At 40.6% G+C, this 27,399-nt stretch overlaps 1 protein-coding gene across 1 annotated transcript; it reads right to left on the bottom strand.

Annotated features, from left to right (window-relative positions):
- Positions 1 to 974: 974 nt before the first annotated feature.
- On the bottom strand, positions 975 to 22,272 carry RAB32 (RAB32, member RAS oncogene family). Its single transcript, XM_058836381.1, has 3 exons — positions 21,847 to 22,272; positions 4,717 to 4,994; positions 975 to 2,512 (listed from the first exon to the last, which is right to left on the bottom strand). Exons 1-3 carry the CDS (start codon positions 22,073 to 22,075, stop codon positions 2,363 to 2,365), a joined length of 657 nt encoding a protein of 218 aa, XP_058692364.1. The 5' UTR covers positions 22,076 to 22,272; the 3' UTR covers positions 975 to 2,362.
- Between the last annotated feature and the right edge of the window lie 5,127 nt (positions 22,273 to 27,399).

Below are 27,399 nucleotides of genomic sequence, written 5' to 3'. Positions count from 1 at the left end.
GAAAATGCAGTTTGTAGTGCAAAGCAAGAATAGCCTTCTATTAAAGCTTAAATCCTTTTCCTCAGACAAGTGACAAAATTTGAAAAAAAAAAAAGAGAGAGAAAGGCTCCATTCTGCAGGTAGTTTTATACTACTGGCCTCAGTAATGACAACCTGTATCAAAACCAGGACATTCCACCAGTTTTAGAGACATGTCCTTTCTACATTCATGCAGAAGTGTAGAAGAAGCTATGTACAAAACAAGGAAAGTGCTTAAATGTAGCAGCAGTAACTCTTCAAGCAAAAATTCAGACATTCTTGAAAATAACCTGCATAGGATTATATTATCAATGACAGGACCCAGATGAGATTCATGAATTCAGGCAGAGCAACAAAGCTTCAGTTTGGTCTCCATTTTGCTGTCAAATCTAAACACTAAAGAAAAATAAAATAAAATAAAAAAAAAAAAAATCAGTCCACAGCTGGGGAAACTGACTGTGGAGGTAAAGTAGGTATTTACATTTGTGCAGCTTTAATTAAAGTTGAAAAAAAGACAGTAAAGATTAAACAAAAAATGAGTTTACAGTCTAAATGGAGTTGTTCAAGTGATTGAATAGGAAGATGGTGATAGTTTCAACTCTCAAAGAAAGTCAGACACTGAAACAACTTTCTCAGGGCCATACAGTCTCCACTGTTTGAAGTTAAGACCAGACCACATGAACACCTAAGCACTATGTTATGACCTTGCTTGGAGAAAGACATTGGCTTAGAAGACATCCTAAGATCTCTTTCATCTGAATTACTGTAAGATCCTAAGCTTATTAAACCCATCTTTACTTTATGCCAAGCCTTACTGTAGTAATTTTAAATAATTTTTTAATTAACACATACTAGAAGATAAAGTTGTTTTCAAGTGTCAATGAAAGTATTTGAGTATAGGGTGGAACATATGTGAGGATTCATGTTCTCAAAAGCATACACCAACACATAAAAGATGCCCAAATATATTTATTTAATTCTTAAAAAGTATGTTACTCTTTAGAAAAAAAGACAGCCTAAGAAATCTCGGTACAGATTAAAGTATATCAAATCCTGCACATACCTAAATTCTGATGTTTACCTAAACATCAGCACCATCAAACCCAGCAAGGTAAGACTTCTGAAGTCAGTAGCAATGAGGTACCAGGACAGAAGAAACCCTTAAAATAAAGAAGAGCTTCAAAGCCTTTGAGCCAAGCAGAGTCGGAATTCCAGAATGCATTCAAGAACCATGAAATACCTCTAGTCCTTCTGAACTTCATTTGCTGCCAAAAATACATGAGTGTTATAATAAAGAAACATAAGCATCTCAGTATATGAACTGGTAAGCCAGTTCATTAGTTCAAAGCAGTCAAAAGAGTTCTAAAACTGACGACAGAGCTTGGGGCAGAAAGGTTGACAGACTAGCATGAACCAATTAAGCTATTTCCCTCAAGACCTCTCTCCTTGCTCATGGTATTCAGAACCATCTCTAGACAGAAGAAAAAGGAAGCAAGTTCATCATTGCAGGACAGTAAGATATTTACTTTTTATATTCTTGGTAAAGTTCTCAGTGTTAGTGCATGAAAAAGTTACTGGATGTTTATTTCTGAATGTGCATAGGGGTGAGGTTACCATAACTATGTGCCAGCAGTACAAATGTATTCATTAATGTGTTTTATATGTAAAGTATTAGCTGAAAATATTCAGCCTTAAATTGCTGGAGATGCATTTTTATTAGTATCTCTATAACCATGTCTTTCCCTTGTTAAACACAAGAATTTGACCATCTTGTTTTTACTCAGTTGTAGAAGCCACCTACTCCACTCATTCTTAGTGACCACACTAGGAAAGATACCTCCCATCAAGATTTCTGGGATGTCTTGATCCAGGAGAACCAGCAATGAGACATTTCCTCATGGTGGGGATAATAAATAGGGACAATTGTGCTGGTGAGAAGGCTCAAGTGGGACATAAATGGTGACAAAGGAAAAATTTACTTTAAAGGTGCAAGAGTCTATTCAGCTAAAAGTGAGTCCTATTTGGAATGTAGCATATGTCCTAGAAACAAACTAGACACTGAAAGTTGTCTTTGTTCCTTTCAGGAGTGTAAACACTACCTTATGTTCTCAAGTAAGAAGACACTAATCAGACTTAGATGCAGACACTCAAGCAAGTGGAATGATAACTCACAAGATACTCAGTTTCATGCTAAACAAGAATATGTAAACACCCAAATGAGTCACCAATTCAGATAGTACCAGACACCCCATATGGATTGTCACACCGCAGCACCATAGCAGCATTTTGACTTGAGGCAAAGTCCTGCTGCTCATCCCATCACGTTTACTGAACAGTGGTAGCATTAGCAGCACTGTGATTTACTCTCTGCTTTCAATGGGTCTAGGTCCAGTTTTGGTTTCCCCACATCATTTTCTTCATTAGGAAAGGTTTTGTAATTGGCAAGGATGTTTTCCACCAAGAATCGAGCAGCTTCGTCTATGTTGATGTTGTCCTAAAAATGTTGAAAGCAAGGAAGTCAGTGATCTTTTTGAAACAGTCACACATTCCTATTAATGTTCACATTTTCCTATTAAAAAGCTATCCAAAAAGAAAATAATTCTTCAGTCTCATCAGCAGAACACAAACTGTTTAGATGCAAGAAGTCATTGCTAACACTTTTTTCCTGAAAAAGTTAGCAGAAAGAACAGATATAAAATTATTCATCCATATTACAAGTTGAATCCTGATTCTAATCTAGTAGGCAGTCAGGAGAATGAGCATCACCTGCATTTGGAAGACTCCCAAATGGCAAAGTGCATTTCTGCATCAGGAAATATCCTAGGCAACTACATCATCTGTAGTATCATCCTATCTTTTGCAAACTTTTTCTGTTTCTGCTGGAATTTGGATGCACTTATTTATGTAAGAGGATCTTTTCCATGAGCCTCAAAATCACAACTATTTCCAAGCGCCTCATCTAGCCACCCTACATATTCCAGTGCATACTTTGAAAAGCCCTGTTCCCCGTACACCCTAAAGAATGCATGTGTGCAGGATACTTAGAGATGTACCTTGCCAGAATATCCAAGTTTCTGAGGGCCCAAACTGGCTTAGTGCCAAGGAGTCTCTGGCCACAGTTTTGACCTGGCTGGGCCATCTGGTATCACAGGGCTGCTACGTTTGGAATTGTTCATCTTTGGTTCTGAAGGAAATACCAGCCCAGTATATTACTGATGACAGGACTTTAGATCCAATTATCAGTTCCAACAGAAAGGCAAAAGCAAATTAATAGGACATCCAAGTGGGCAGGACTTAAAACCATAAACTGTTTTGGTGAGCTTAGAAAACAAGACAGTCATCCTAAACTTTTGCTATTTCAACTACAACTCTTCAGAGGTCTAAACAAGTCAATACCCAAGCTAGAACTTATTGTCTAGATTTTTCACTGCAGCAAGAACCTTGTTTTACATTGTCCTGTCTTAAATGCCACCTAAAATGCAAGTTGTTACTAGAATTCCACATTACATTTTTTCCCAGTGTTACTTGCATTTAAGCCATAATGCAGTTTATACATAACAGTATTACAGCAGGTAAAGCTTCAGGGAAAACTTTCACCAAAGCAGAATCTTGGTGTTCTTTTTGAGTATAAAGAGCCTTAAAAAAAAATAGAGTTCTTAGTAACAGATGGGTGAGTTTGGAAATATCTTTTCAAATGCAAACAAATTGCTAGCTAATTTAACTAATTCTTTTAACTGTGTAGCCTTCTCTTAAAGTAACCGAAGGGGAACTTGTTACTTTGTTTCTTATAGTCCTCTTGGAGACTCTTAGCTTTTTAAGAGGTGTCTAAATAACATTGTGTGACACTTCAGCAGCAGCAGTAGTTATAGGAAGTAGGCAAGCCAAGGGAAAAGTGGGACCTTGAAGCTTATCTTACTTTAGAAAGGATTTATCAACCAGACCACTAATCTGGTCTGTCAGCCACACTGTCCCCATTTAAAAGAGTCCTTCATTTTAAGAACCAGTTGAGCTTTAAGGAAATACTGGGTTTCACTCCCAGCTAAGCTGCTGCCAGTTTAATCTGTGCACTGACAAAAAGTCTGTAGACTAAAACTGTACAGTACATAAAATTACTCAAAGTTAGCTGAATAAAGCAGCTGTCTTTCTTAACTTAAATTACTATACAGAACAATTTGTTTTTCTCCAGTTCAGTCTTGACATTGCCTGATAAAATGGAAAAGTGCTTTAGCAACACTGTGGGTAGGTAGTAATGAGCAAGCAAATAGCTTGTTCACTTCAAATCTTGCTGTTTCCTACATAAAACAGTTACAACAGAAAATGCAATTTAGAAACCTGCACCAAAAGATTACCTTTTAGGGTAATCTTCTAAGAGTATCCTCTGGGGTGCTTGACCAGTGTTCAGTGGTATTAACATCTAAAGAATGAGTGATCCTCATGCATGCAAGATTAAAAAAAACTCAAACTCAGATAATCAAGGTTTTCAGATAGCTTCAAGGTGCTCTGAATTTATGACAACTTTTAATCTAAACCAAATATTCCTCATCTTCTTCAGGAATGAGCTAGCCTGCACATCACTTCAAATTTTGCTGAATTTGACTACCACTTCCTATACTTGATAACTTGGTTTCCTATATTATTATATTCATCCTTCTAATGCCAATATTTAAGGGACTAAAAATATTTTTCTATTAAGCTCACCTTGGCAGATGTTTCAAACCATCCAACAAAGCCACCTTCTCTGCAGAACTGGTCCATTTGAGAGGGATTCTGGCTGCCATCTTTCTTCTGGTCACACTTGTTTGCAAGGAGAACAGCCGGGATGGGGCTGCCATTGGGAAGTAGTACTTTACTGTCCAAATCATGCTTCCATTTTGAAACAGCCTCGAAAGTGGAGCCTCTTGTGACATCAAAGACCACAAAAGCACCAACTGCCTCTTTGTAGTATACTCTGGTCATATTTCCAAAGCGCTCCTGGCCTGAAAGAGAGGACAGTCACAGAATATTTATATTGCAGCATGAACTGCATTCAGTGTAAATGGACTACTGTAACAGCTTAAATCATAGAAGTTTGGTATTTGGGTCTAGTCACCTAGAGCATAAAACATTGCCTCCTTTATCTCATGTAAGTTAATTTTAACAGCTATTATGTATACTATACATGACAAGTCAGATGCTTAAAGTAGTTTGCAGCCCTAACTACCACCTGGAATTTTTCTTGAAGTTATTTGTTGAGTTCTTTGAGAAATAATGCCTAAAAACTACCAGCACAGCTATACACAAACCATTATTTCATCAAAGAATATTAAGGCTTATTCTTAAATCTAGTTGCTTCAGCTAAAGACTTAAGCAAATTCAGCCTTTTGCTGAATGGTGAGCAACAAGGAGTTTGGCAAGCTTCAAGCCTAACAGCCTTCAAAGCATCTTCTGAAGAAGTCACTTCTGAATAATACTTCTGAAGAAGTGTATTATAGATTTTTCCTTAGGGATGAGTTCAAATGGAGCTGCTAGCTTAACAGTTCTGGCTAAACCTGTTAACTTTGACTTCATTTTTTCAAGTCTAAGATTTACTCTGGATTAATTGTCAACTATAGAAGGTCTATAGCAATCCCAGGATTTAAAACAAGAACAGTTAAAGTACAATTATTCACAATAAAACTCCAGAAAAAAAAAAAAATCAATTGCCCATAAGCAGAGAAAACTAAAAAAAACCCCTTTTTCTTATTAAGTACAACTACTTTAGCCAGAATACCTGAAATGTAGGACTAGAGCATGCCAACTCACTTATTCTATTTGAAAGGTCAGACTATCAGACTGTGCTCACATTTGAGTCTGTCTAGCAGAATCAAGTCCTAGCACATTGTTTGGGAACTCTGGGCTACTGAAATAGCTTCCTGCTTTGTTTGGAAGTCTTCACGGGGAAAAGCAGTCCCTGAGCTCTATGTTTTAGTTTTCCAGTGTATCATCACTTGAGCTTTTATCATTTTGTGCATTTGAGGTTTAAGAACACATAAAAGAAGAGCTGTATTTGAAAACATAGTTGTCCTCTGTTTATAAACATTCAAGTCCACCTTTGATCAGCAAGGACAAACAGATACAAGGAGAATTGGATGTATTACCTCCTCATAAAGAGACAGAAATTCAATAGATGAAGGAAGTTGACAAGCAATTCTGTTCAGCAGTCTGCTTTTCCAGTTCACTTGCTTCATTTTAATGCCAGTACTTCACAGTATGATTAGTTCATTCTCTACAGATATTTTCAGAAAAGGTTGCCTATTAGAATGGCCTGAAGCAGCAGCCACAGTAAAGTTCCAGAGAACTATAAAGAAGCTGACTTTATTTCTGTCTCTTCATTCCCAACTATGATGCTGCAGAAAACAGCATCACTACCCAGCATATTCTTTAGAATGGAGATTACACATAATCTTTTTCACTACTGGCTGATTATCTTGTATAAGAACAAGCAGGATCCAAGAAGAAAGCTCTTATGTCCATACTCAAAACTCAAGTTTTGAAGCAGCATTCATGCCATGGACTTTAAGGCCATGCAACAAGTCAGGCACCAAGCCTGCATCTTTGTGACTATGCCTCCAGAAAAGCCACACTGCTAATACGATTCTCTTAAATAGAGCACACAAGTAATTCACATTGTCTCCCTAGGCTGGACTCTTATGCCTAAAAGAGCTTTTTAGAATAGCCTTACTACAGACCATAATACTGACCACTGTTTCCACTAATCAAGTACCATTTGAAAAGAGTTAGATAGGAAGGCTTTAACTACTTCTGCATGTCAGTGATGTGCATTTAAATTCAATCAGTGATTTACATTTAAAGAGGCTTTACTCTTAGAATGTAGGGATTTTGGTTTGGGGAGTTTCAGTTGGCTTTTTTAAATGGAGTTCCACATAGTCAAATTGAGTTACATTAAGCCAGTCACTGCACAGGGCACCACACAAATTTTGAGGAGCTCCTTCTCAGCTTCCCCATTTTTTTAGCTGTCAGTTTCACCACCAATTCCCACTGCATGGGAACACCTTGGACTACACTAAAGCACCGACTCTAGTATCCAGTGCAGGGAGATAGCCCTTCACACCATAAAAACAGCCCCACAAAACAAACAATGTAATCTCAAGGTCTACAATGCCCTGTACTAAACTCAGTCTTCTACAGAAAGAGATCTTAAATTGAGCCCTGAAATAGTCCAGAATTGAACACCATTTGCTGTTATTTATATGAGACTGAATATGAAGCAGCAAGGGAAATGGTCCCATTAGTCCTCCCTATTCAGTTGCTGGAAAGCTAGGAGGCTTCCAGTCTTTATTTAAGGCCTTTTTTCCAAACATTCAGTGTACATTTACATAAGAAAATTAAGCTGTATTGATTAGTTGAAGGAAGGGGTTGCTAGATTGTTACCAGAAGGAATAGACAGAACATGATCATTACCTACGAAAACTAAGTTTTTTAGGAATTGCAAAAAAGGTTATCAGGCCATTACCATTTCTCAGCTGCGCATGCTGTACATAAACAAGGCTGCAATCACTGAGCACAGTGAAGGCCATTACCATCGACTGAATCCTTTCCTGCCTATTGCTTTCCCATCCAAAAAAACTTTAAAGACAAAAACAGTTGGCAAGGTAGCCATACTAGTCTCCTATAGCAATAACCATTGCTGAAACACACACAACAGCACATTTAAGATGTACACAAAGGTGAAATTAGTGAAGTGTTACATATAGCTTCCAAAGAAAGTTACAAACATAGATCAGAACCAAACCTGAGGACACAGCCAAGGTTATCCTTGTACAATGACTTCTCACAGTGTAAGAGGACAGCAGTTCTGCTAGGAATGGAAGTCAGCACGGAACTGTATGTTGCCTGGTACTCTATAGCAGCCACAGTATAAACCATGAGCTTTGGCCGTCTCAAACAGTCATTTAACACTTATTTCCAGCAACTCTTGTCTTTCTTGCAATGAGTTTTAGATTTAGAAAAACATCAACATATATTCTTCCACAGTTTTAATTTGGGTGAAAGTAGAAAACTGATGTGCCTATCAGCATGAAAGCTTCTATCTTTACTTACTAGATTTAAGCTTTATATTGGGAAGATTTGCTATCTCTTACCCTTAAATACACACAAGCTCAACAGCATTGTATTCTTAGAGATTAAGGCCTTTTAATAAGTCAAATACAGCCCAATATGAATGCTTCCCTTTTCTAGAGTAACCTAAACCAGGGTTTGGTTTACAGAGCTGTTTTCACCTCTAGAATTCATATCCACTAACAATAAACCTGACCTGAATACTACCTTACAACTGCTCTTTCATCCTGTCTGGAGCCCTAATGAAGATGGATATACTGTATTTCATACAAAGACAGAAGCAATAAAACATAGCCTGCCCAGGAAGGCAAAAGGTATATGGCATTAGGCAGGAAAAGAATTCAGTTTAAACTGAATGGACTTTCGTTACAATCCTGACGTTACTGACAAAGCACATGCTGACCTTCTTGTATAGGATGCAGAGCATTCTAGACAGCCTTCTGAAAATTTAACAGCACTTTCAGGCAGAGCTTTTGCAAGCACTTTTCAGCTTGCATAAAAACCATAAAACAAACCCTCATACAGAAAAATCAAACTAGAAAACACTAATCCTCTGAATTCTCAAGGCTGAACATCATTCTCTTTACTCTTAAAACAAAATGTCTCAACTTCTGCCATGCACACTTCAGACATTTGTCATGCCCCTTCTGTTCAGCAAGATATTTGCTGCAGTCATTTCTCCATATGTGAAAATAGTGTTGAGCAGTACAGAAAGTGGATCATACCCCCAGAGCAGAAAAAGACTAAAAGTGATCAGATTAAACTAGACTTAAAACCTCTAGTGTGTATAATCTTAGAAAAAAAGAGAGCAGGAAGATAACTAATTGCTTAGTACAGCAGTATACAAAGGACATCACAAGATTAATCATTCTGGTAGGTCCAGTGACTAGGCATAAATCTGACGGTGCCACTAAAGTATAGTTTGTGTTCAGTAGTGTAGTAGTTTGTTTATATAGTAGTTCAGGTGTAAATGAGGAGATAAGATACAGGACAGTCACAGGGATCAGAAGCTTAATTTGGGGGTTTGGAAGTGACTTCATGTGATGCAAAGTTCTGCATTCTTTAACCGCAGTTTTCATATTGAAATGACTCAGCACACATTGTCACCATATTTTCCAGTAATTGCAAAAACCTTAAGTGAAATATTTGCACAATGACATGCATTAGGAAATAATACAGTTCCCTACAGCAGCACCACAGGAATAAAGTTGAGTTTAAAATTGCATTAGAACTTGGGTGCTATTCTTACTTCCCAGTTTATATTGTAATGTGGGTGAGCTACAAGTTAAAAATTACATGAAAGAAATTATAGCCAGGTTTGACATTAGAGGCCTAACATTTATCCTTTACTGCAAAAGGTAAGTTATTGCTGTAACCTTGCCTTGAAGTACATTTTAAAGAGTTTCTGGAGCAGTCTTTCCCAGTGTAAGGGAGAAACATTAGTGCTCTGTTTATTATAGCAGTGTGACTTTTTGTAGCAGTTCTTGCATATATTCAGCAAAAGATACCCTACACTCCTGTTGTTTCACTCATTATTTCAACTTGTAACTCCTCTTACATTATGGGAATTGGGGCTAGAAAAAGCAATTTAAATGTAGAAATGACTGCTAGATATGCACAATGACTGTGTGAGGCTTCCTTCTCCCAGACTACTTATTATATTCATGAGTTAATAGGCAGTTTATATCCACTAAAAAAAACTCAAAGAGAGTAAAAGGGCCCATCTAGAAGGTGTTTCCCCACCTATTCTTTTTTGCAATCAAGGTTACCCCTGTCAATACCAACAGTATAGCAGAAGTTCCCCTATCTTGCAAAAATCGAAACTTTACCTTATCTGAAGCCACATAACTCAAAAGAGAATTGTGTTGGTTGCATTTAAAACCTTAATATCTCATCTGGAACACTGATAGACATCTGAACAAAGTTCTTCCAAGTTTTTCTCTTTCATATGAGATTAACAGTTCTGGAATCCTCCAGAAGCTGTGTCATTAATGAGGAAGAGATAGATGACCAAGGGTTGTAACACTTATCTGACAATTGCAAAGATGAACAAGTAGTTTCTTTCATTAAAGCAATGTTAGCTCAAGCCATCTTTGATATCAGCATCAGGATAATCAGCTTAATGGGTAGCCAGAACTCAAAATATGATTTTAACAAGTTTGGCAGTTCTACATCAAAAATCTTAAACTATATAGTCTAGACTGCAGTCACCCAAAAGTCAGTGTACAACTAGCTGAAGAGTTTTACTCCCGAGCTGTTTGCTATTAACGAGAAGACCACAGCAATGAAACCAGGCAGTTTTTTTCCTGGACCAAATAATAGAGTTGCCAAAAGTCTGAAAAATATCAAAAAGCCCCCAGTTTATGAATAGAGTTAAGGATCTCTCACCAATTTTGTCCTTCAGAACACTGAAGATGAGAATAGTTGAAAAGGCAGTTAAAACTCAACAGAAAGAGAGAATAAGCCACACAGGAAACATTTTACCTATAAAACCAATGCAAAAAACTATCCAGCAGTAACTGCAATAGTAAACAAAATGACCAACAGACTTATTGAAGCAAATTTAGTTAGCTCAAAATGCATAGAAGTAGCTTCCTACTAGTGCATTTCATCCATTCTGCTTTTCTATCTAAACACTGCAGTGATCACAGGCATCATGGAATGCTTAGTAAGCTATAATGACTGATTGTAACAAACCATTTTTTAGTCTGGAAATACTTTCAAAGTCTCCCTGCACTGTGAGAAGCATTCTCAGATCAACTATTTACCAAGAGCACTAATAGTCATACCAAAATTCAAGAAGGACAGGAAGACTGACTGCCAACACTCTGGCTCTTAGGTTCTTGTTATCAACTACTCTGACTTCATTGACCAATGTGCAGACACAGTTCCAGCATTTCAACTTCAGTGCCAAACTCCACAACCAAATTGATTCAATCCATTCCCAGGACCATGAGACATTTGTGCTTTTATTTAATGTAAATGGCAAAAAAGACCAATTGAACAATAAGAAAAAGCTTTTTTTTTCCCCAGGAACACCAGAGTGACAATTCCATCTCTCAGTAAAGTTACTGTCCTTCAGTGTGATAGATTTAAGCTAAATCACCATCCAAAATGACTGGGAACATAGTTCAATCCTCTAGTTGAGTTAGAACTACTGTCACTTTAAAAACTCACCTAGGCCTTTCAAGAGCCTCAGGCAGGAAAAGACCACACTTTGGATGCCATCTGGAGGTTTGCCACAATACAGCAAATATCCAGAATTGCCCTGAGGATGAATCTCCCAGTTCTCCAGACATCTAATGTACATTTTAGCATTACCAGGGTGAGGTGTGAGTTGATTTAAGTTCCTTTTTAGAGAGATATATAAACATGTTACTGGCAAGTTACCACTGCTGACAGCTATCTCCCCAAACCAGCACATCTTGTCTCAGAACTGTCCTACCTGATTAGATTGGATCTGTTATTCTGCAAAAAGTAGGTTAACCAAACTACTATCAATATTACAGCTCACGTTCAAGTGTGCCTACCTGTTTTTTCCCCCAGGTAGCAGACATAGACTGAGAGTAGACAGACGCCAAGATTGTGAACACCAGTTGGCTCCCCACTCCTCAGTCTTATCCATTTAAGTGGTAAGTGTAAAGTTGCCACATGTTAAAACCATGGAGGTGCTGAACTATGCATTTATTTAATGACAAATTTGCAGATGACACCAAGTCAAGTGGTGCAGCTGACATATCTGCCAAGGTATGGCATGGGATGCCATCCAGAGGGACCTGGACAAACTTGGGAAATGGGCCCATGGGAATCTCATGTGGTTTAACAAGACCAAGTACAAGGTGCTGCAACTGGGCTGGGGTCCCAACACAGGCTGGGGAATGAACAGATTGAGAGCAGCTGGGCCAAGAAGGACTTACAGGTGCTGGTGGATGAGAGGCTGGACATGACCCAGCAATGTGTACTTGCAGTCCAGAAAAATCACTTGTATCCTGGGCTACATCCAAAGTGTGGCCAGCAAGGCAAGGGAGGTTGATTCTGCTCCTCTGCTCTGCCTTTGTGAGACCCCAGCTGGAGTGTGGTATTCAACTCCGGGATCCCCAGCATAAGAACATGGACCTGTTGGAGTGAGTCCAGAAGCAGGCAATGAAGATTATCAGCAGGCTGGAGCACCTATACTGTGAAGGCAGGCTGAGAGAATTGGGATTGTTCAGCCTGAAGAAGAAAAGGCTTCAGGGTGACCTGAGGCCTTCCAGTACCTAAAGTGAGCCCTACAAGAAAGACAGAGAGGAGCTCTTTACAAGAGCATGCACTGACAGGACAAGGGGAAATGGTTTTAAACTAAGAGCAAGTTTCACTGTGATGGTGCTGAGGCACCAGAGCAGGTTACCCAGAGAAGCTGTGGATGCCCCATTCCTGGAAATGTTCAAAGGCCAGGCTGGATGGGGCTCTGAGCAACCTATGGTCTAGTCCCATGGCAGCAGAGCTGGAACTAGATGATCTTAAAGGTTCCTTGTAGCCCAAGCCATTCTGTGCTTCTATGACATTAGCAGCTCTAGCAGATGTTAGAAACCAGTGCTAAGGAACATCCAGCTTGACTTCTACTTTCCACCACTGTGATAAAGCGGTATTTGTGGTTCTGGTGACAAACACAGAGGCTAAGAAGTGAGAATTACTAGAATATTATGTCTTCCTGTATGAGACTAGAAATAGCTTTACTGACTGCAGTACTTAGGAGTTTCTAACAGACAATTACAACTGCTAGTATCCTTTCTTACTAAGGGTGGTATGGGTAAGTTACTGACCACTGGATGGACCTCTTCCCATCACTAACCCTTTCCCAAATGCTTCAGAACAGTCTTCAGGGTAAAAGTCAGTTAATCCCTGTTCAACTGACTTGCACTTCATTGTAAGTGACAACCTTTGATCCTCTGGTTATGTCTATATTAGAAAGCTGCAGGGTGCAGCTTGTTGAAGCAATTCTGCTGAACAATGCAGTGTCAGAGGCATGACACTGTCAATATACCATATAGACACTATGTATGAGGGACTCTAGAAATTGAAAAGTTACTGACTGTAGTGGTTTAGATATGACTGACAAATATCAGTTCAAATGCAGTGATATTTTGATTATTTCAATCAAATAATTTCTACATGTTCACAGAAGTCACTATTTCATTCTGAAATGTTAGGAAGCAGTTTGCTTTAAAGTTCCATTTCCCAGCACAACTAGTTTCTAACCTAACGACTTGTTAACTACATGAAACTTCAAAATCAATGACTAGTCCTTCCATTCACTGTTTGCTATCACTATACTTTAACACAGGAAAGTCCTGTTTGCTACCCATGAAACAGCAAGAGCACAGAGATGGCAAGTGCTGGAAGCTAGACACCAGACTTCCACCAGGAGCTATGATTACTTCTATCAACCTGATAGAAAAGGCATGCCATGTTCTCCCACAAATTTTCCCTCAAATAATTGCACAGCCCACACAGGGAATTTTACAGCAAGACTGAAACTTTTCATTGCTGCCATAGTCTTGGGCTAATCAGATGCTTTAATTGTCCAAACTGACTTCAACAGCTTACGGTTCTGTCGTTAAGAAGCTGAGAGGCAACACCTTGCACTTAGAGTTCAATGGGTTTTGTCTAACCTCACATGTATTTATGCAGCAGTATGACAGTCATGTTTGTATAAGAATCCACCTATTTTTTTTGCATCTCTGCTAAACAGCAAGTGAGAGAAATTCCCTGTTTAAGCACTAGATTTCAATTCCCAGAAAATCAGAGTGCAGCCAAGCTAAACAATTTCTAACTAGCTATCACATGCAGCATGTATGGAACAATTCCCCTGCATTAATATTCAAAAGAGTTGACAAAGTCTAATTAGTGCCAGCAACAGCATGAATTGGTACTTCCTACCTTGCCTGACTCCCTCTGATCCATATCCTTTGGTGTGCTGCCCTGCAGCCAGAGCTGCACTCTGTACTCCACAGTGATGCTGCATGTCACTCCAGCATTTCACAGCACACAGGAGAATAATTCTAAAGTCAGTTTGTCTCCAGAACAACTTTATTATGAGACTGAAAAAATGTCAATCCCTAAAATGGTCAATGTTTCATGGCACATTGTGTGTGATTGCAATTTTGTATCAAATTGCTGCCACTTTGCCCTACCCAGCACTCTTAGCCTGGGAGCATTTGAAGAACAAGTTCCCATAAGCTGTTTGCAGTGACAGAGGCTACTTCTCAACCCATTATTTGAAAAGCTGCTAAAATCCATACAATAAGGAATATTTTCATTACTGGCTAATGTAGAAGCCACTGCTACAGAGAGTTTGCCAGCCTTCTCTAGACAGTTGCAATGTTTATTTCTAAGCAAGATCTAGAAAGCCCTGAAATCCCGCCATTTCTCAAAGCATAATCTCACTCTATTTATCCTCTACTTATGTCTCCATAGCCAGAAGAATTCTTTGAATATTGAACACTGTACCACAGTAGCTGGAGAAGCATGCTGTGCTTTGTAGTCACTGCTTACCGCCAGCTTTAACATCTGCCGGAATTTCACAAAAGGTATTCCTATATTTTCATGCAAAAATATAAATAGACATTCCCTTTCTGCAAATCACTTCTTTCTAACATGGCATATCACACTTCTGAACCTCTGAAGCAAGTATTTGGAGGGAACCATTTACAGAAGACCACAAAAGCAAAGCAATAGTTACCACTGGAATTCATATCTCTAACAGCTGTGAGACTGAATCCAGTGGACTCACTCACTACTTAGGGGAAGAATCTTATTTCTAACAGCATGCTAATACCTTTTCTGGAACCAGCCAGCTAAGATTATTTTCTTTGCTTTATGTCACAAGTTGAGAATTACCCCTTTATAGCACTTGCCCACTCAAATTGTACTTCTGGATATGCACTTTGGTAACACCCTGTCCTAATGTGCACCTAAAGAAAACCAAACTGGTAAGAGGCAAAGTGGAGATGTAAATAAGGTTAAGCACCAAGACTATGAAGCTGCAACTTCTGAAGATACAAGGAGAGTTGATAAAGCTTGATTTACATTCATGTGAATGCCACACATTAAGAGAAAAGTGTATATTCAATACTGTCTGTGCCAGTTTGTCTCTGAAGGGCAATGTGCTTGACTTGTCAAACCAGCTTAATTTCTGAGTACTTGAGTCAGTATTACATGAAGGGCAAGAATTTAATACTTGCCTTCAGAAAAGTGGGTAATCCATGTAAGTTTATTATTTCTGCAAAGTATCCTAATTTGTTTCATAAACTAATCAAAAAATTAGTTATATTGAGCTCTATACATTATTTTTCCTCCTGTCTATTATACTGCACATAAGAATTTAGGTATTATTTACATTTAAGGTAGATTTCCCCTGTCTATTTGATGTATACCCATCCAGCCATCCCTTACTCTCTGTATCAGAGTACTAGGAAAGAGTTTTCATTGTGATTTTGTAGGAAGCACAAAACTTCTGAGCAGCTACTATGTGACATCTGTTTGAAAACAAGGCTGAAGCACCATCTATTCCATAGTGCATAGAAGCTCAAGCATTAAGCACATTTCCATTGCTGACAGAAATTGAAAATACCTGTAAAATAAATACACTGAACTTTATTTTAAGCCTGTGCTAGATCTGATGGTCTTTTAGTATCACATTTTTTAACCCCATTTTTCATCTCCCCTTGAAATGCCTTGAAAGGGGGAAATTCTAAGTTTATTTCCAAAACATTCAAAGAACATCTGTCTCAATTCTCCCCTTTAACTGAACAGTCCTGCCCTGCATAGTCAAAATTACCATACTAGACTACCTTACAACACCAACATCCAGACAGTAGCATTTCTCATTTGCTTACACAGTTCAATCAGCACAATGGTTATAAGCTTAGTCCAAGATAACAGATACAGTACTTTGAGTGGCTACATAACATAGTACTAAACAAAAGAACCTTTGCCATTATTAATAGTTTGGTACCCCACTGATAAGATGTGTAAATTCCTTCATTAGATCAACATACCACAATTGATCACATTTCATTAAAAGTATATTTAAAGAGGACTCCCAAAAAAGAAAACATCCAGAATCTGTTTGTATTCAGAGATGTCTGAAAACTGGAAAAACACCAAAAACCCAAGTTTAACACATTCAGCACTTATTTGGATATTTAGCTGTAGAGCTCCAAGCACAGCAAGTCATTCTGAGGTGAAAGCTCATAACCCAATCCAGCTATTCCAGAAAAGTCATAAGAAAGGACACCCACACAAGATTTCCCACAGAGGGGTGGTTTCTAGAAGGAAACAAAGTACACCTTCAATTCTGTTTCTTGTCTCTGGGTTCAAAATCTATGTGAACAGGCCTTCTACTTTATCTGTTAGTCTTACATCCAGTAAGCACAATCCTTAAGAAAATTTTCTCTCATGAGATATATATTTAAACATGTGTGAGCAGGAAGCAGTCAGAAATTAAGTCTTTGATGTGAGTCTGCAGATCACATACAATCACACAGAAGATGCCCCAACCCCGACTGGGAGCTTTCTGACCTGCCTCAGCTGTAAACAAAATGATAACACTCCTTATCTTTACCTGAAGGCTGCTCCTTGAACCTCCACCACCATATAAATTAGGAAACAACTTCAGAAAATGTACAAGTTTCTGAAAAAGCTCTGAGATCCAAGTTCTGCATCCATTTCTAATGCAGTTATTTATGTGCACATCCTTCACTCATTAAAAATATTTCTAGTGGTGAGAAAAAAAAATCCCCACATTTGAGGGCAGGTTATGCCTGGATTGTCTTGCCTCCATGTCTGTGCCGCTTGTACCAGGCACACAGCTAAGCAATTTTTTCATGGTTTCTTTGCAAGAGTTGCCATTTTAATCCCTTCAATGTGCATTGTGGCTAAGGACAAGTTGTTACAAGAATACCTTGACTACTCTTTGAGCCTGCTGCTGCCAAATTCTCCATACTTATGAGACACTTCTCCACAAAGCAACTGAAGCCTACATGCCTCTGGCACAGAGCCAGGTATAGGTACAGAATAGCAGAAGTTTTCTGGTTCCCTATAGACTTTCAGGGATGCATTAACATCACTTAACACTTGCTTTAGGCCTAATTTTAAAAAAATAAAATCAGTCCATAATTCAAGAAACAAGCTAATGCCCCAGTACACAAAAGCAATTTGGCAGCCTCTATGATACGCCAGTGGCACAAGTGTATTCCAGAGTAACTGGAATACAGAGCTGCTTGAAACTGGAGTTTTCACATGGAAATAAACTATCTCACATACTGTAACTGCCTGAATGCCTTTGAAAGTCAACCATATGCATGGTTTCCTGTACTCTCTCCCACTTCTCATGGCTTCCTATAGATAAGCCTAAGAGTTACATAAAACGTTAACTTGCTCTTAACATCAGCTCACATATCTTAACACTCATTTGTCTTCATACAAAAGATAGGTTATTGCAGCTCTTCTTCAACTTAGAATTTAACCAAAATATTTCATCTGATTTCTCCATCCTCTTGGGGACATGTATATGCCTGTAACAAGTTACAGTTCAGTTCCTCTCAAGGAGACACACAAGACTTTAGTAACAAATTTACATGCTACATGCTGCTTATCATTCAGCTCTTGAAAGCCTGTACAGCATGTTTACAATACCAAAGTACAGTGATTTCTCTTTTGTTTGGCCAGCTTCATAGTCATGCTCTGCCAGTTAAAGCATTACTTCAGTTTTAGTAGGTATTTATACAAAGAAATTCTAACAAAATCCTGGAAGAAGAATGATATTACACCGAAGTTAACTCAGAATTCCTCAAAAAAATGCCTTTAAAATCAAATTTCTCAACCAATTGCCACTAGTGACATTCTTCATGAGAAGCCAAACAGAAGCCACCATCTATGATCTTTACCACTCCTGCCCTCCAGGAAACTGCACTTCATACAGGCTGATGGGAGTGACAGTGATAGTCAATGCAAGCACAAAAGCAGCAGCTAACACAGTTCCTGGCTTTTACTAGATGAGCTATGATATTGAAAATCCTTTAAGCATTCTTTCAATATCACCTGACAGCTTCCTCAATATGTTACATACGTCTCCTGAGCACGCTGTGGTCAGTGCAGTGCTCACTGAAACAGCACTCTTGTCAAGTAGGAAGCTCTACTGTTTGAAATAGACTCTAGAAACACTCCCCTATCATTAAGATTTCTTTGTTTTGCATCTCTTTACCACAATGACTCATCCCTGCATCCTATTTATTTTGTCAATCATTTATGCCCTTTGATCAAGGTTTTAACACTTTCAGAATTTATCCAGAAAGATATACTTTTCATTACTTCATGCATCAAAATTTAAAAAAAAAAACAAAAAAACCCACAAAACAACAAAACACAAAAGCCAACCAAACAAAAAACTCAACGATAATGCCCAAAGGCAGCTAAAGTTCCTGCATGAACACACCTATAATCTGTTCAGCTTTTCAGAATGCTTCTTTCTTTATGCTGTAACCAAAATAATTTGACAGTATCTGCTCAATCTTATTCTCAAGCTTTTTCATCACCTTTATATCACCTGTGTCTAAAAATTAAAACACTAAACCATCTCTGAAATACTAACGTCTAGGACAACAGCAATCTTCCTCTCTCCATCGTTTTACATCACCTCCCTTTTGATGCTGTTGCAAGAATTTGCATTACTTTGTACCTTACAACAAGGGGTACTACAAGAGGGCTATTTTCAGCAGAAAAAAGAAAAAGCATGAGCACTGTAATGCTGTCATGCTCTATTTGACAGAATTATCTAATCACAAAAAAAACCAAAAACAAACCCAAACCAAAACAACCTCAGCTAGCATGAGAATTTGAAATCATCCAGTAACCTGCAGCATTGCAATAAACAGCACTACATCCATCACTTTTCCTACAATCACATCAGAAGCCAGCATAGTATCTGCATTATGAACTTGCATAACTTCAGCAAAAAGCATGAACTATAGCATCAGTTCTAATCATTGACTTAGGCACAAAACCTTAGTTTGCATCACCCAGCTCTTTAAGGAAAGCTTCTTATGATGAACAGTTACGTACAAGCTTTGATCTAGTGAAAATAACACCCCTTTCTATGCTTAAGGGTTACTTTAATTCAACAGCCTTTTTAAATGCATCAAAATCAATTCAGAATGCCAGCACCATATTGCTTGCAGGGAAGTCACATGTAACATTACTTACCATAAGATTCAGATCTCATCAAGAGATCTAAAGCTGTTTGTCTGCACACACCAGCAGGCAAAATTATCTACGAGCTGTTGAAAGCCAGAAGACAGCTGGGCTGATGAGTTAAAAAGGAATGACTATCACATGCTCAGACACTGTGCTACACTTCAATAAAGATCTTTAGAGAATATAGTCTATGATTATAGAAGCCGTCTTCAACCTGGTTCTTTAACTAATAGCTTCAATATAAATCTGTTAACATCCTCAAGTATTTAGAAACATTCCTGTTTACATAAACAGCTCCAGAACACACTCCCAGATTGAGGACTTCAGCACCTTAAGACTATCAAATACCCTTATGGACACTAAATTAATCTCTGTTTTACTAATTAACTCTCAGATGTGAAGTACTATAGGAGTCCAAACTATTGTTGCCACACAGGCTAAGCTAACCCAAAAATCACCAGGATTACTTCTCATCCTTGCCTTGGGTTTTTTCATTGGGCAAGATCCCCCCCAGCCCTTTTGGAAACAGAATACCCTAAACTAGCAGATTAGACTAAGAGTTTGGAGTGCAAACTGCAGAACAGTTTTTTCTTCCTTTTTAATTTCTGCTAGGGAAAGACTAGTCAGGAGTTTCATACAAAAATCTTATAAAATAGGAAAAATATTTCAGTGACAGGAAAAATTTAAATTTTTCAATCAATTTAATTCTTCAACCAATTTGCCACAAGCCTCCAGGGATTAATCAGCAGCTTTTAACTTAGTCTTCACCTAGCAGTGTCAAAAATACACCAAGGGTAATAACCAAGAATGAAACATACTGTCTTCTGGATCATGACATTAATGTATGGATGTATTGACAGAACTTCCCAAGCTGTAAATAGTTCTGTCCAAACTTTGTGACAAGTTAAGCTAAGTTTCTGCTTATCCTGTTGAAACAGATTGCTTTGGCAAAGCATACAGACTACCCAAGTCTGAGCAATGAAGGGCTGAGAAGTCAAACACAAGTATGGCAGCCTGCCAAACCCCAGGATGCTAACAGCCTCCCCTCTTCAATCTTTGGAACCCCAGGCTCGCTAAATATACCCAGATGATTGCAGCAGTTTGTACTGATACTGTTAATTGACTCACAGAAAGTTAAAGCTGATTCACAAAAAGGAACACATCAGAAGAGAAAGCTTGCCAACATTTTACTTGCTCTTCAAAACAGCAATTACAAAATATTTTCATTTGCCCTGCAGGCCAGCAACAGAAAGATCCATGGTGTACTTCAGCATATTGCAGTAAGAAGGCTTTTTGGTTTGAGGAGTCATAGTTGAAGAGTTTTAGAGCAAAAAGACCAGAAGCTGAAGTACAGCTGGTCTGTCACAGGGTTACAGCAGCCACATGTCACACTTCCTCATTTCTCAGCTTCCACTGATAAGCATAAAGTTCATGGAAACAGTAACTACTGGGTTTTTTCCCTTGTATCTTCCAGTAGTGCAAGTTTAAACACCAGCATTCGAAATAAAGTCTGCTTTTTCACACCCAAGGAGATATTCTGAGGGTGGTAGACAGGGATGAGGAGAGCTGCAAGCTAATACCTGGGTTGCACACAAAACTAGAAATGCAATACCAACCAAGGTGATTATGGAGCTGAGGGACAGCCTTCTTATGAGACCACAGCAAAAGAGAGATTGTTCTGTGGCATTTAACATCACAGCATAAGCAAAGTTAATCGCGCTAGATATCCAGTTGGAATCTTGGAAACAGAGATGCTGAAGAACAGGTTTGAATCATATATAGGAAAGGAATAATGCATGGTTTGGACAAGTGGGCAGGACTTTTCTGCTTCCATGTCCTCAAAGTATGTTTCTAATACACAAATTTGTGATTTGAATATAGAACTAAGCATTACAGAAGTTCCATTCCCTCACTCGATGCAGCAGGGATAAAAGCTACTTTTACATTAGCCAGGTGACATGGTGGCAAGCAAAGTTTAAGCATTCTTCTTTTGAGGCCAATTTTTGCTGTTGGAGTTACCTCTAACCTGTAAAGCATGGTGCATTAATGCATTACAAAGCCATAACCCTGAATTAATTTCAGCAGCAGCCATAACCAACGCCACCACCACTCAGACAAGCAGGTCAGGAGGAGCAGTATGAGCAGGAACACTCCGGGAGCCCTGGATCCAGCAGTAAGAGTAAAGCAGCTGTTCAAGGACTGCTACAAAACCCTGGGCCAAGCCAAGAGGCCCACGAAGTCTGCTAACGGCAGAGGGGAAAGCCTGTAAAAAGTGAAAGAACTTCACTCCCACATCAAGACCTCCCTTTACTCACACCTCGAAGGCAAGAACGAGAGGTTGCCTAAAACAGGGGTAAGACGAAAATTAAGAAGAGAGATTTCCCAGCCAAAACACGCTTTCCTCCAAAGCGGCCGTGAGCCGGGTCCCCGACAGCCTGGTGGGTTCATAGCGCCCTCGGGGCTCACGCTGCAGGGAGCAGCCCGCCCGTCCCGTACCTGCGATATCCCAGAGCTGCAGCCGCACCAGGGTCTTGCTGTCCCAGTTGATGACTTTGAGCGCAAAATCCACGCCGATGGTGGCCCGGTAGTGCTGGGAGAAGAGCTGGTGCACGTAGCGCTTGATAATGCTGGTTTTGCCCACGCCCAGCTCCCCGATCACCAGCACCTTGAAGAGGTGCTCCCGGCACTCCGGCACTCCGCTGCCCGCTCCTTCCCCGCCGGCCATCCCTCCCGTGGGGTGCGGGGAGAGGCCGGGCTGCCGGGGCCGCGGCTCTCCCGCTTCTAAACTTTCCCAGCCAGCAACTTTCCCAGCCGGCTCCCCGCTGGGCCGGCCCTCGCCGGGCGGGGGAAAACGAAGCGGGACAGAGGGTGGGAGGGAGCGGGGAACCTCAGCCACCACCTGACTGCAGTCACAGGACACGGAAACTCCGCGGGCTTATAGCGACCCGGGAGAGGGCGGCGGGAGGCCCGGGGGAGGGACCGGCCTGCCCCGCCCCGCGGCTCCGGGACACCGGCTGGGAACGGGCCAGGGCCAAGGCCAGGGCGGGCGTTTCCCCGCAGCTGCTTCGGCCGGGCCGGGCTGGGCTGGGAGCGGCAGGGCAGCGCGGGGTGGCCGTGGCGGGGGCTGATCCTCAGAAGAGGGCTGGGGTTGGGGAAGTGTCAGCTTTCTGTCGGTACCATTCTTTGGTACTTTGCTTCTAGTCGTGGTGGCGGCGTAAGTTTCCTCCCGGTGAAGTTTCTGAAAGCACCCGGGTTTTCTCCCCACCGTCCGGCAAAGAGTGTTTTATTGCAGAGAGGTCCGTGGGACGGAGGGCCTTATCAGGATGCGTGGCGATAGGGTGCCCGTGCTCGTTCCCAGTCTCCATTCCCAGGAGCCAGCTTGGGCAGCCATAGGCGCAGGGTGCTGCGCCCCGGCCACCTCCCCGCCCTCGCAGGCCCTGCACTGCGGCCTGAGGATGCGTGCGGGCCGGGCCGGGCCGTGCCGAGCCCGCCCGGGCAAACAGGGCTGGCAGTGCGGGCCGGGCCGTGCCGAGCCGAGCCCGCCCGGGCAAACAGGGCTGGCAGTGCGGGCCGGGCCGTGCCGAGCCGAGCCCGCCCGGGCAAACAGGGCCGGCAGTGCGGGCCGTGCCGTGCCGAGCCCGCCCGGGCAAATGGGCCCGTTCCCAGGCGGCGGCAGTGACGCAGCGATGGCTGCTCTAAGGAAAAGGCTCAGATGAGCAGGGAAGAAATCACCCCCTCATCTGCAGGATTCCCATCAAACTCCTACAGCTAAATTTAGTTCCCTCCCGTTGCTAAATTGATCTAATAAAATATTTTTGTTGTTGTCTGGTTGTTTTAAAAATTACCCTAGGCAATCACAGAATCATGGAATGGTTTGGGTTGGAAGGAGCCTTACAGATCATCCAGTCCCAGCTCCCCTGCCATGGGCAAGGACACCTCCCGCTAGAGCAGACTGCTGAAGCCCCATCCAACCATGCCTAGAGCACGTCCAGGGATGGGGCAGCCACAGCCTCTCTGAAACAGACAGGTTGTTAGAAACCAACATAAGACAAGTTTCCTGACCTTAGGACAATGTTGTACCATGTGTGCTCACTACAGGTGCTGGGGAAAAAAAATAAAAAATCTTTGCTAACACAGTCTCCAAATGAAATGCACAATCCCAGGTGTCTGTGCCAGTAACAAGAGGATGGAGTTGTGTGGTAGTGTCTCCATGCTGTAATGTTTATCATGTAAATACCTAAACAGAACTATTATGTGCCTGAGAACAATGGCAACGACCCCAAAAGGGAAATGTTAAGTGGTTGTCTGGATGGCATGTGTGTGCAGAGGCAGGTAACACAAGTAAAGATGTGAATAGCAGAAGGGATGACCCCAGTGGGAAAGAAAGTAGCAGTTAAAATATATGGTAACATCTGTCAAACAATCATAAGTTGCTCCTGAAACTATAAAATTTTTTTGCACATACTGATTTCTTTGCAATGCTTTAAATTAGTGGCTTCAGTAAGATGATCTTCAGGTGGCTTTTGGAGAATGTGCATTTCCATGTCACACAAAGATAGTGCATGCGGTGTAGATGGAAGTAGGTGAAAAGAGGAGCTGTTTGGCAAAACAAGGCAAGAAAAGACAGCATTCTTGGAGAAAAGATGTGTTTGGAGATTTTATTTTGGTAAATTTGTTGATTTGTCATGCTATATTAACTCCATGACAGTCATAATTTATATTTATTTGCCCAGCAGTAATGATACCAGAATATAAACAGAGGGAAGTCTATAACTTAGATTTTCTTGGTGGTGGTGGAGGGCAGCCTGGGTTCCTGTCAAGAGATGAGACAAGCAAGTATCACTGTCATTATCCAGGATGTTGAAGGCAGATGTGAGACAATATTATTTCAGGTACAGGTACTTTAACCACTGTGGGTTCTGGTAAACCTCTCTAGCTATATCTAGACTGAGGTCTGCTTCAACACAGTGGTCTATTCAGACAGGGAATTTGGTTGGCATGCACTGAAATGTCTCCCCAGATAGTTGTCTGAGTTTTCCTTTTTCTTGCAAGAACCAGAGTGGGATGGAAATAAATTGTCACATGCTCATGTAAGGGTGGCTGTGGTTTAGGATGCATGCAAAAGCTTTGTTCCACAGGCTTAGATGGAGTCTTTGAGCCTTTATTCCTTACCTGTGAGACAGTAATTACATTACTTTCCTACCTTCTGGGAGAGTTGTATTAATTGATTACTAGGCACATTCTGGAATCATATACCAGGGTGTGGAATTCTTGCATGTTGACTGCAGACCTCTCATAAAATTAGAGAATATTATGTTTTTCCCTGCATAGATGGGAGCAAAAATGTATGGACTTCTTACCATTTGCCAGACTTGCCTACTACCCTTTCTGTTTTCCATGTAATAGAAATTCATTCCTGCCATTACTTTTTTGTTGCTGTTTTTCTTTTTTTTTTTTTTCAAGCAAGGCAAAACAGATATTCTGGTTTTGGTTGAGATAGAGTTATCGTATCAACTAAGTGAGCTATTACTAACTAGTACTAGTCAACTGAATACAAATACTTCAGGATACTTACATTTTATATCAACAGTGCAAAAGAGGCCTGTAATTTAATTTCATTTTTCTCACATACTGATTTGGAGTGATTAGAACCAATATTAAAAGCAAAGAAGTCAATAAAATTCATCATCTGTTCACAGAGGAGTCAGTATAAAATAGCAAGGGCAAAATGTGACTGATAATTTTCCATGATTAATAGTTTAATCAGTACTAATTACATTACATAATGCCAAACATATAGCAGTAGATCTTGCCTGAACTAATATTTTGCAGTAATTTCATTAATATTCATTTTCATCAAGCTGGCTGATACCTGTGTGAAACAGCTTGGAGAAATTTCGTCATTTGTAGTCCTGTGTTTCTGGGGCAGTGCAATCAATCATGCATGAGGTTATAGAATAAAATATAATCAACACCTACCTAATCTTCATATTGTGAGCTATATTTCTGTGTCACTTGGCTTTTTCATATAATTCTACTTTTTAACTGACTTCCCTTTTTCACTTGAATGTCAACAAAAACCCTCTATTGAACAAGGGCTGTTGAAATTATGGTACAGTAATTGGGATAACAACATTATATTTTAACTTCAGTTGCTGTACGGGGAGACCAGAAAAGAGTTATTTTTGGCCATATTACCTAACTTATCTGGTTGGTTGCCCTTAAATCAAATTTAAAATTTGATTTTAAATCAAAAATCCCTTCCCTTCCCTTCCCTTCCCTTCCCTTCCCTTCCCTTCCCTTCCCTTCCCTTCCCTTCCCTTCCCTTCCCTTCCCTTCCCTTCCCTTCCCTTCCCTTCCCTTCCCTTCCCTTCCCTTCCCTTCCCTTCCCTTCCCTTCCCTTCCCTTCCCTTCCCTTCCCTTCCCTTCCCTTCCCTTCCCTTCCCTTCCCTTCCCTTCCCTTCCCTTCCCTTCCCTTCCCTTCCCTTCCCTTCCCTTCCCTTCCCTTCCCTTCCCTTCCCTTCCCTTCCCTTCCCTTCCCTTCCCTTCCCTTCCCTTCCCGCACCTTCCCGCACCTTCCCGCACCTTCCCGCACCTTCCCGCACCTTCCCTTCCCTTCCCTTCCCGCACCTTCCCTTCCCTTCCCGCACCTTCCCTTCCCGCACCTTCCCTTCCCGCACCTTCCCTTCCCGCACCTTCCCTTCCCTTCCCGCACCTTCCCTTCCCGCACCTTCCCTTCCCGCACCTTCCCTTCCCGCACCTTCCCTTTCTTCTTTCTCTGCGCTGGAGGTCTCAGAAATGAGGAAGAGAAATGTATGTCTTACAAAACAGCCTCTCATCTTTTGGTAGCCTCTCATCCTAAAGGTTAAAGTTTGGTCTGAATTTTTCTTTTACCATTGCTGTTTGTTGGTATTAGCCTGTCCAGCCACTGGGTTCCTTTGTTAAATTATTTTTATCCATGTGTCAGAACACTAGCTTCCAACAGCAATTGGGTTTAAGGAACTGGCTGGCCACTGGAAATGCCACAGAAATTTTAATAGCCTCATGATCATTACACAATGAACTGGTGAAATAGTTTAGCTTGTAAGACAGCCATGTAGCTTCCTTTTTTTCTGATCCATAATGTCTTCTGTATCTTTCTTCCTTCAAGACTGCTTCAAGACTACTTCTTCTAATCTTTCTTGTGTTAGTCTCTCCTCCATTTCCTCTACAACACCATTTTGTCTTATCTCCCTTCTATTTTCATCATACCAACTGTAAGTCTTGTAATTCTTTAATAACTTTTATTTTTCTTTGTTTTTTTTGGTTTTGGTGGGTTTTTTTGTGGTATTCCCCCCCCCCCCCGTATTTGTATTTCCTTTTCCCATTAATGTTATTTCTTTCCTGACCTCAATTTAGACCTTTCATTTTTACCTTTTTTTCCCCAATTTCTTTCTTCATGCTCACTTTCCTGTTTTTCTGAGCTTTTTCCACTCTGAAGTGAATGAGAGATTTTTCATGTTTCTACTTGTCAACCAGTGGTGAGAAAGGGACCAGCAGCAGGTTCAGCCAGTTAGACCAGGAAAGCTGCAGGAGGCACATTCTTGCCCGAAGCAGAGGGATGCATTTAACTTAGCCTGCTGCTGTATTAGAAGCCAAATTCATAGCTGAAGGGATGATGAGAATGGCTGAAAAAGTGGAGGTACTACACATGGACAATTGCCTTGTGAATATGAGGATGCAGAGCTCTTGGACACTATGACTGAGCAGGTTTGCACACTGTGTTTCCTACGTGCTTCCTTGATCTGGTGGGGGATGCACAGAGCACTTCCTCTGCTCCACGTAGTGTTTCCAAAAAGTCAAGGGCAAAATAAATCTGCATTGTACACAAATACTGTGATCACAGACAGGGTGTTCTCCTGGAGCAGCACAGGTGACTGAATGCTTTCATTTAACAGTGGGTTTTGAGGGAAATGTCCCAAAGAGTACTTTGGTACTTTGAGTGCTTTTAGTGATAGTAACATATGAACAGTGGAGAAGGCTGAACAAGGCTGGAATGGAAGGCTGGGG

The sequence above is a fragment of the Poecile atricapillus genome, chromosome 3, assembly GCF_030490865.1.
Source record: "Poecile atricapillus isolate bPoeAtr1 chromosome 3, bPoeAtr1.hap1, whole genome shotgun sequence".
In the NCBI taxonomy this organism is placed as follows: Eukaryota; Metazoa; Chordata; class Aves; order Passeriformes; family Paridae; genus Poecile; species Poecile atricapillus.
Note: the sequence above shows the minus strand (reverse complement) of the source record. Positions and strands in the feature narration are given on the sequence as shown.